This window comes from Dendroctonus ponderosae, unplaced genomic scaffold (assembly GCF_020466585.1).
Source record: "Dendroctonus ponderosae isolate FM_Combo_2020 unplaced genomic scaffold, Dpon_F_20191213v2 Dpon_F_20191213_9, whole genome shotgun sequence".
Classification (NCBI taxonomy): Eukaryota; Metazoa; Arthropoda; class Insecta; order Coleoptera; family Curculionidae; genus Dendroctonus; species Dendroctonus ponderosae.
The window spans coordinates 441,478-452,377 of NW_026019116.1; the positions used below are offsets into that span (position 1 = coordinate 441,478).

A 10,900-nucleotide genomic window follows, 5' to 3' on the forward strand; every position below is an offset into this window, starting at 1 on the left:
CGTAGATCATGATGTTCTGTTAGAATCGCTGAAAACTGTTTTCCAAAATTCGAAGCGGGTAGTGTACAGCATCGATTTCTGTGGAACCCAGTAGCTGTCAAAACTTTCACATTTTTACGAATAACTCGGAAATCGTAAATTTTTCAGGTAAAACGTTTGACACAAACTTAACTTAAATTTTGACGACAAATCTGAAAATGAATGAAAAAAGGGGCGGTTCCATTTAAAAAACCAAAGTTGGCAACTACCACACGTTTATGATACACCCCGTATATTGGAAAGTAATTTTAAAATGTGGACCTTTTAAACATAAAAAACTTTCGTAGGACGTATTTTCTTGTAAAGTTCATATTTACTGAGATATCGCACTTTGACGCACTAATGAGCAACCCTGTATATGATTTTAGCACTTAATAATAGCGAGTAATGTTTACGTTTCGCAGCGCCCCCATCGGTAGTTGAACTAGCGAATTGCCAATAAGTCAATAAAGTTGTGAGTCGGTAATGGTATCGATACTTTGAGAATACTCATGTGAGTAGTATTGCAAGATGATTTGGTTACTACTCATTTGAGTAGTAACCGATACTTTCTCAGTATCGATCCTTACTACCTAAACTACGTACCCTAATCTCTTCTCTGTCTCGAATAAATAACAGGTTCTCTTGATACCCCTAGTAACTCTCTTGTTTGACACTGATAAAATTAACCACTTTTACAGAAAAATGTAAATATATTTAGATGCATATAGATGCATCTGCTTAATCAGAGGTTGAAAAATGCATGTATACATTCGTCAGTTAATAAGCTCAAACAAAAGGCTCTGCAATAATCACTTTGTGCAATTCCTTTGATATTATTCATTTTGATACTTTGATTTGTATGATTCAATTTTTGTAAAAACCATTCATTCCATTAGCCAGGTTCTGATCGTGATAGCAGAATTTTTTATAGCAGTTCCATGGAGATAGTGCTTATGCCCAGAATAGGCATATGTATACTTCAGAAACATCGAAAAACCCAAAAAGAGGAGCCGAGCAGCGATATAATAACGCATATATTTTAACAAGGAATGTTATTCAAGGCGCTTTTGGTGTATGGAAAGGTCGTTTTAAACGTTTAGAAAAGTGCTTGAAAGTATCATTACGACATACCACCAGAATTGTTGCTGCTACAGCTGAGGTTCTTAATATAGCCAATGACACCAGCCAGAAAATCGATGAAAGTAAAACTATGGAGGAAACTGAAAGGTTTCCGCAGTCCGAAGCGCCAATATGGCAATCAGCGCTGCTTTCATTCACGAAATTTTAACAGATCAACGGATTCAAATTGATTTCATATTGTATTAACCCCCAATTTTTTCTAAATTTGCTTATTTATCTCTAGTCGTTTTGCTTTCACTCCCTCCTGTTTTAGAATTTCTTTGGCAATAGATATACGAACATTCTGCCATTCTGAAATTGTTTCTCAGAACTCGGCATGAAACTGCGCTTAGCACTCATGTTGTTATACATAATTAATAAACATGTATTATAAACGTAAAAACATCACGTTTATAATACATATTTATTCAAACACTCATAACAAAACAAGTGATAATAAAAGCTGAACTGAGGTTATGGAACCGGAATGAAGTTATTCACTTATGAGAACATAACCCTACTAAAACTGTTTTCTTTGAACCAGTTGTCACTCAAGTGAGTGACTCATTAGTGTCGTTTTTAAATACCGAAAGTTGGCTTTAGTTAGGGACCACTCATCTCACCCTAATGTGAGTGGCAGATGAGTGAGAGTTGGATTTGAGATGAGTAGCGTATGAGTGGCGTTCTTGAATTCGGCCTTAGACTTGCAGCAACCGATTATGGTGCCTACCAATTTTCATATTAATAATATTTCGCGATTTTTTTTTCTAACGAACGAGCTACGTGATTTTATTATTAGGTACCCGTAAAATCTATAAGTAGGCCTGTTTTTTCGGTAGTTTATTTTTATCTTAGGCAACTTTATTCTTATAGATGCCTCTTTAATACATGTATCAATTTTATTGTCGGCGGAGCCCTACCGTAGGCTTTGCGAAGCACCGGGGCTCGGCGGAGCACACTTTGAGTAGTAGCGCTGGTTTGGGCCTTTATTTCCGAGAATTTGAACACAGTATCACATCGTAATCGTGCCGGTTGGGTCCCTCCGAATTTTTAGTTTTTTTCTTGTTCTAGTTTAAAGAATACTTCAAATTCAGCAGTTCCAGCGAAAAAGTTAATAAAAATTGTTTTCTCAGATATCTAGGATGTGGATTCACTAAAGTTGGGTGGGTATAAATTACTTAGGCCTTTTTAGGTAATAAATTTTTACTTTCTGTATATTTTTCAGTTTCCTTTAAAAAATCACCAACCATGCTAACACCAAGGGCGGATCCAGGGTGGGGGTCATGGGGGTCATGACCTCCCCCTTGTGCTGGGTTTTTAACGACTAACGAGAATTTCTCGAATTTCATAGACGACAAAAGACTGAATTTCTACTACTTGACCCCCCCCCTGACTCGAAAGCTGGATCCGCCCCTGGCTAACACAAACAAACTAAATCACAATTAACCAAAAGGAAAAAAACGTAAAAATACGTGGCAACACCGCATTGTGTTGAGACAAATAATTCGCATTCTGAATCGACGCGCTAGATAACCTCAATTCATTGGCGACGTTGAAAAAGATGCTCAAACTTTTGCGAAAAACACAATTATTATGCATCTTAGCGACAGGTTTGCTTGGGGAGTTATGAAAGTTTGTAAGTGTTCTTTGCCTTAATTTAGAGATCAGAAAGATATTTTTAATCATATTCACATATTTAGTAACGTTACAAGTTGAGGCAAAAAAGGGGGGACCCTCCTGCTCCCTATTTCACGCGCTACTGTCGTTGAACTCAATTGGAAATAAAAATAATAACAATAATATTTACCTTGTCCGCTGGGTAAAGCATCCAATAAGGAGGTGTTTTTGCCCATGTTGGCTCCCATCGCATGTGAAGAGCAATGCTACATTTTGGTGCAGACCAGCCCTAGCGTGTCATTAATCACGCTGGCCTTAGTTGACAAAACAACAAAAACATCACTCGTGTCAACAGTGCTGAAACAAAAAACTTCCGTTAATTTCTAATTAATGATGGCTCTGTATTAACAAAACAATATTTTCATCTGTATAATTTCAGTTAAAGAGCTTATTCAGGACTTTAAATCTACAAGGTGATCCAAAATCGGCGACGTTCCTTTGAAGGAGTTCCAGGGGCTCCCACTGCAGTAGAGTATGAGCCAAATATTTAATTTTTTTCCACCAGAAAATACTAACAGTTGAAAATTGAATTTAAACTTTATTATTAAGTGTTATTCGGAACTGGCTCCCATAATTGATAAGTAGCCTATTAGAATATTCATTCATTTGAAAAGAAAAATTGCGATCTTTACTTCAAATTATGAAAAATTTTGACATTAAAAAAGAACTCATCTACACTTTAGATGAAAATTTAAGGCGGTAGGCTAATATTTTTTGTCATTTTCAGACACTTAGTAACAGGTGCAGATTTTGTCAAGAACAACAAGCATTTGTCAAGAAAAAGCAAGAAAAGGAGTTAATTGCAGCAGAGCCTTTCAGGAGTACTTGGAGCATTGCGGCGCAACAGCTGACACTTTCCGGGTCAACGGTGTCCCGGATAATTACCCAGGAAGCGCAAGTTCCCTACTAGGGATGGACGGCGGTATTTAAAGCAACCGCAGTTACAGGTAGTCGATTTAACCGGTTATTTTTGGAACCGTCTTATAAAACCGAAAAAGGGGTTTGCACCAGCACAGAACTGACGCGACATCCTCGAGCCATCCAATAAACATTGTCACTTTATCGTGTTTATCACTTTTTCGTCTATAAGAATTAAGTACTGGTTCTGTTCTTCAAAAACCATAATCAGTCAGATCTCAGCAAATTATTGCTTATTTGCGGTGGTGATATAATTAAGCATATTTAGTCTATTATTAAGTACTGTTCTCTGACGATCTGTAATAAATCTTTGTTAAAAAGGGATTTCTCTGATTAAGGAACTTAACTAGGGCATAACTTCGTTCAGGATTGCCAAACACGCATTTTTGTTTCAGAGCGCTTAACCATTCCTAAATATTTCAATAGCTAAATCGAAATTTTTATCATTGCTAAATTTTTCCATTAGTTAAATCGAGATTTTGAACTATTTCTACATTTTTCCTATAGCTAATTCAAGATTTTTAACCATTCTAAAATTTTCCGAAAGCTAATTCGAGATATTTAACGATTCCTAAAATTTTTCGCTTGTTGATTCGAGATTTTCAACTACTTCTACATTTTTCCAATAAATAATTCGCGATTGTTAACCTCTTCTAAATTTTTCTGATTTTTAACTACTTCTAAAAGTTTCCTTTCTTAAAAAATCGAGTTTCTGTGAGATGTGACAACTGATGGTGTTTTATTCGTTTTTCAGTTCAAAAGAGAACTCTCTTAAATAGCAATTGTATGTTCTCATTGCATTTATTTGTGGATGGACCTCCGGTAGCGGAACTTATGCAGGGCAACTGGACAGAATTTTCGAAAGACTTATTTCTTTGTATTCTTGCTTATTGCGGGGTCTAAATCTTGTCAGGAGGCCTGCGTTACCGATTTAGTCATATTCTAAATCGGTTCCCTTTCTGTTCCTTCATCTTTTGCTTCCTCATCTGCTTCATTTTGAAGACGATGTTGAACTACTGACGCATTTTCTAGCTACATTTGGCCTTCCAACTCGGTCCAATAATGGACCATCAAATCCTCCAATTATGAATCATGGTCCAAAACTGGATGCAACAACTTCATCTAACTTACTAACTTATATTCATTAGAACTATTTTTCCATAGGAGCACAATGAACGCAACTCTTTGATTTGGAGATTCTCACTCTAATCTCTAAAATGGACCAATATTTTCATAATTGGTTCATTTCATGGCTACAGTGTAGATACCTAATTTGGACCATTTTCAAAAAAGTACTGAAACGTTTTTTTTTACACATCAAAATTTAAATATAGTTAATGTAAATTTATCCCAATTCTTACCATTCGAAAAAAATGTCACGAGAAAAACTTAAACAATATTTCCGTGGTAAGTATGTAGGTACCTACTAATTTTCAGACAAGATTTGGAACAAATCAACTGGATCCCATGCGCTAAAATACACAAAGCCTTCTGGATCTGGACGAAAGAAATGACGCGACTGAAGTGAGGGTAGCTGTCCTTCTTCGCATTTAAGACACGTAGATACTGGTGTTGTCAAATGTCTTGCCAATATAAAATGTTTGGAAAGCATATAATTTACAAAGTTACTTTGGGTTTACATTTACCTTATGTAATTCTTAATCAAATTAAATAATGTATCGATAACAATACATGATTTACGGTTACGTTTCTAGTGGCTGTATGACTGAATCATTCAGTAAGTTTTTTATTTAATAAGTCGGTAACTACTTCTTGAAATTTAGCGTTACCTAATTCAATTGTAAAGTATTTTTGAAAAATGTTAAAAAGAGAATCTCAAGTTGTGGTTGTACATAAGTAATTTTAGATTTTCCTGCTTAGTTTGTTTTTGCACTAGTAAAATAGACCGGTTACCCAGTTTCTTAATTCTTAATTTTTACGAATCTCATGTGCCGTTGTGAAATAACCTAAAATATTGTTTATATTTTGTTTTATTGGACTGTTTACTTTTCTAATTTAAATTTATTGCAATGTTCCTGAATAATCAACAAATGATTGCACTCGGTCTGAGTGGAGTATTTTTTACTCTACTCAGTGCAGGTTTGAAGCTTAACAGGGGTAGTAGGTAGCCCCTTGTATTAAACCCAAGCGGCTTAATGACATAATACAAGAAGAATTTGACGCCACTTTGACAGATAAAAACCGTTATTTGATTCCTTGATTTAAACACAAGCCGGATGTTTTCAAGATTAGGATTGTTCGTCAGAGCTTTCCGTCAGAGAGTTCAGCTTAATAATTGAAATTAATGAAGAAAATTATGGAAATATGTTGGAACATGAACTGTTGGACTTAGTGGAAGAGCAAGTTCACTTATGGGACAAAAAATCGGTGCTCAGATTCCAAATGCAATTTTGTGATATCTTTTGCGAAATACGGAGCAAGCAATCCATGTAAACCAAGAAACTGACTTCGTCATTCTTGTGTATTTAAAAAAATGCTCCATCCCACTCACTATTTACCATACCCTTCATTAAGGTGGCAAAAAGACCTTCTGTGCCTGTTTTCCGATTCATGCGGCGATCACCAAAACGCCAATCAACCTACTACCCCTGTTAAGCTTCAAACCTGCACTAAGTAGAGTAAAAAATACTCTACTCAGACCGAGTGCAATAATTTGTTGATTATTCAAGAACATTGCAATAAATCTAAATTAGAAAGGCAAACAGTCCAATAAAACAAAATATTAACAATATTTTAGGTTATATCACAACGACACATGACATTCGTAAAAATTAAGAATTAAGGAACTGGGTAACCGGTCCTTCAAAAAGGTAAAATTTTACGAATTAAGGATTAAGCACTACGACGTTGGGTAATCCAGCACTTACTTCCCGTAGAGGGTTTGAATTACTCTCTACAGTATTTTGTGAAGTCCCATGCAGTTAGTTATTTGTATAATAACGCAATTATGATCGCCTAATTTGGGTCCATTAAGTAGGTTTTGCTCACATTTTCCCGCATTGCAGTGCTGCCAAATATATAAAAATCAAATTCTGCTCTTGACGATTTTTTCAACGATTTTTGGAAAACTTTCATCAGATATGAACCAAGGCGAAAAAATGTCAATCAAACTCAAATGTCTAGGGTCTACAGTAAATCGACCCAGAATCTGCGACGTCCACCAGCTGACGCGCAGAAGAAATTCCTATGCAGCTTTTTTCTTAAGAAGTAGGCTGTGCTCGAGAGCATTTTACACTATCCACAGTAAAACCAAGTCAACTGGTTCAAAAGGGGGTCAAACTGGCGTTTATAAAAAATCACATTAGTGCTTTTCTCTGAGAGAAAATATTGAGACCAAATAATTCTCTTTTCATCTGCAGATGTTTCATTCAGTTCCGGGAAAGCCTTTCACACATCCACTAAATATATATTTTTATTTACTCTTAATAAATTATTGATCACAGAACGAAATTGTGATAATATGAAAAATGTACACGGTTATTGTTTGCGTTGGCCCATTCCCTAATTTTAAATTTTGACGAAAATGATGCAACATGCAAATTGTAGGTATTAGAGAGTTTATTGGAAATTATAGACACTGTCATGCAGTCATAAGGTTAATCCTTATTTTAATACTGCTTTATTTATTTAACGAAATGATAGTAATTGGGATGCCTGTCTAGTTTACTGCTTTCAATATTAAAAGGATTCTTATAACCTAACTTTACAGAATTAAATTAAGTTTACGTTGTTGTCTTTGTATCGTTAACATTTTTATTGAATTTTATTTTATTTGGTTGTACCAGTTATTTTACATAATCGTTTGAACGGTGCAATTTATTTGCTTTTCCTACAAAACACTCTTCCAGAGCTTCTTGAAGATTTCAAAATTGTGGTACTGGGTTAGGAAAACCCTATGCTTGAGTACGGCGTACAGCAATTTGTTCCAAATTATACAGGATGTCTTGAAAATACTGATCTTTCGGCTAGAAACAAAATTTATCTATTATTTTATTATATTATAAAATATTATAAATTTAATCTATTTTTTCAAATAGAACACCCTGCATATTAGTTGAAATACGGGAAGACCGTGAAATTCCCTGTGAAACGATATATCATGTTTCTATAGCTGAAGTGTAAAATTTCCGAAATAAATGGACATTTTTGCAAAAATTCGATTATTTCGACGTATTTATCAAAATAGCCATGAAATGTCATAATAATTGAAGATTTTGCAATTCTTCATAAAGTTCTTAAAGAAAATCTCATTTTTGTGAACTTGTACGGATTGCATGCTTGATCAGAATCCTTTGAATGGCACTATAGGCTAAGCCCAAGTCATCTGCAGCACTTCGAATAGAAGCTTGAGGATATGCACAGAAGTACGCTAAAACATTTACAATGCTGTCTTGATCAGAAGTTACAGGTTTTAGTAAGTTCGGTTCAGCTTTCAGTTTGGTGCCATAATTAAGTTTGAATTTGTTTATGAGTCTGAATTGAAATTGAACTGAATGGTTGCTCTCCATTTTGTAAATAATTAAGTCTAAACTGTGGGTGTTCTATTTGAAAAAATGTAATTGGAACAGTTTTTATCTCTATCCGAAAGGCTAGTATTTTCAAGACATCCTGTATAATTTGAAACAAACTGCTGTACGCCGGACTCAAGCATAGGGTTTTCCGAACCCAGTACCAAAATTTTAAATTTACAGGGATCGAAATCGCGTTGTAAAACAAGATTAGTTGGGGCTACGTTTTGACTAAACATAATGCATTTTATTCAATATTTCGGAAACCGCTTTAGATCGATATAGGAATCGTTATGCAGAAATAATCAGATCTATATCGCCAATCCAACCGTGCAATAATATATAGGGTGTCTCATTTAAAATAGCAAAGTTGTATGTACGTTTCGGTATAAGCGGCAACCTAGCACTGTTGAAAATATTTTAGGCCGATAGAGCATATCCGGTGACTTCGTTGTACAAATTTGGAGATAGATCGTGCATCGCGTTCTCCTTAAACGTCTAATACGCCATCGTCCGTGAATCACCCTGTATACAGTACATGCACGATAACGCGTCTCCGTATTTATGTATGAACGTTCGTTAATTTTTGAACCTACAGTTTCGAAATCGATGTTATCGCACGGAAATAATTGCTCGCAACGCTGACCACCGCGATCGCCAGATTTCAACAAGTGTGATTTTTCTGTGGGGGTTTATGGAATCGTATCAGTAATAAATGTACCATTATAAAAAATGACATTTAATTATTGGATAAAGTTGACTTTAGTTTTCGGCGAAGGGTTGATTTAAACTCAAGAAAAAACGGAGGCCATTTTGAACAGCTCCTTTAATTTATTAAATTAGAATAAAATAATTTGTTTACCCGTAAACCAGTTCGCTTACCTATGGGTAAAGCGTCTAAACAGAAGCCTCCGTAAAAAATATCTCATAAACTGTAGGAGTTAAATAGAAAATATAAATATCTTTTTTAAACTTTAACACCCTGTATCTCGTTAACTATGGGCCTGAGAAAAAACTTTAATGGAAACTCGACTTGACTTAAAGCCCTCTTCACGTCCCTGCCCATTGTCCATAAAGTTGTAAATCACCCTGTATAATTGTAAACAAAAGATACAAAACTATAAAATATCGGAAGTACATAGGAATTTCAGGGAAAAATCATTAAAGTCCACACACGAGTCCTGAGAAAGGCTGGGAAACATTTCAAAGAACATTAATGCCCGGTTTCTGAAACGATCTTTATAGTTCCAATAGCCTAAACGGATCTATAAGTCGGAAAAATGGGTTCCTGAAACGTCCGATAAACGCTAGCGGTTCGTTTACATTGAAGAACCGATAAACGGGCACTCTCGGACCTTTATCGGTTCTATGTTGTAGGAGCAGCGCACGCAAGCGTATTTGTGAGCCATTAGTGTCAAAAGTCATGCAAAATCAGCTGCGAGCAGAGAACACGTTTTACGAAATCAATAGGTTCATTCGTAATACCAGTTCTCTCCAGTAACAGAACCGAAGAGCATGCGCACAAAGAAAATCAAAAATCACGTTCGCACCGTGCCTGTAAACGGTTCCAGAACTGAAAATAATTTGAGAATTCTGTTCGATCCGATTTGTGAACGGTGAAATTACCGTTCTGTTACCGTTCTAAAGGTGCGTCCAGACCGCAGCGCAATACCGCGCCAAACATTCGCGAACGTTCACACACAATTTGCGCCTTGCGGCTACATTGCTGCAACAATAGTTAAAAAGTTTGCATTTGCCAAGGTTCCAGCTTGCGCGGCGAGATAAATGTGCTGTTTATCATGGATAATGCTAAAATTGCAGCGGCAGCTTTCATAATTTTGTGTGATTTATGTAAAAGGAAAAGTAGAGTGAATAGGCGTTATTAGAAGCTTATACAGTGGCAGTGATTTGCTATGCGAGCTGGCAATTGAAGATACTGGACAATTTAAAACTTTCTGTCGCTTGTCTAGGCAAAGCTAGTAAATGCAAATCATTTGCTGGATAACGTCCTTCTGTCCTAAAATGTATCAAGTTCTTTAATTTAAGTTTATGTGAATGTAATATAAAAAAATACCCTGTCCAGTTCTTGTTGTCGTATTAATTTTGGCTCTTTCCCTTCGAAATGAAGACAACAATGAACTCATTTTTTGCTTTTATCGATTCTATGTCGCTGTTCATCTCTGTTGCGATTTTCAGCCATGCATCGTATTTTTTATTTCGTAAGTGGTAATTTTTATTACCGCAATCCCATAATTCACGCTGATTTTCATATAAATTTATCAGATATAATATTTTCTCGTGGTCTCAGTTTGTCATTTTCTTTAGATTCGCACAAGCGCGCATAATAAACTGCTACTAGCGTCCAAACTAAATTTGCCCGAACACGAACATTTCTTTGATGTACCGGAAGTTGATGTACATCAACCAGAACATACTTGTTCGCGCGAAGTCGCTCTGCTTTGCGGGTTCGTACACAGGATACCGTCCTAATTAGTCATATTTCTTGAAATTTGCAACGTTTGTGAATGTTTGGCGCGGTATTGCGCTGCGGTATGGACGCACCTTAACGACTCTTGGTCCCGAGCATAGAGTAAGTAAAATAAGAGAGGTGGCAATCATATGGGCGTCCTTGTTAC

The 10,900-nt window shown here is 35.9% G+C and overlaps 1 protein-coding gene and 1 long non-coding RNA gene across 2 annotated transcripts in view; one reads left to right on the top strand and one right to left on the bottom strand.

Moving 5' to 3' along the window:
* Positions 1-10,900, bottom strand: part of LOC109537680 (ADP-ribosylation factor-like protein 4A) — a 36,568-nt gene that overhangs the window by 18,584 nt on the left and 7,084 nt on the right. The window contains exon 2 of the mRNA XM_019904523.2: positions 2,948-3,114. Coding sequence (XP_019760082.1) covers positions 2,948-3,005 — 58 coding nt within the window. The 5' untranslated portion in view covers positions 3,006-3,114. The remainder of the gene's footprint in view (positions 1-2,947; positions 3,115-10,900) is intronic.
* On the top strand, positions 382-4,059 carry LOC125505573. Its single transcript, XR_007282244.1, has 2 exons — positions 382-2,776; positions 3,545-4,059. It is a non-coding gene; the product is annotated as an uncharacterized LOC125505573 (long non-coding RNA).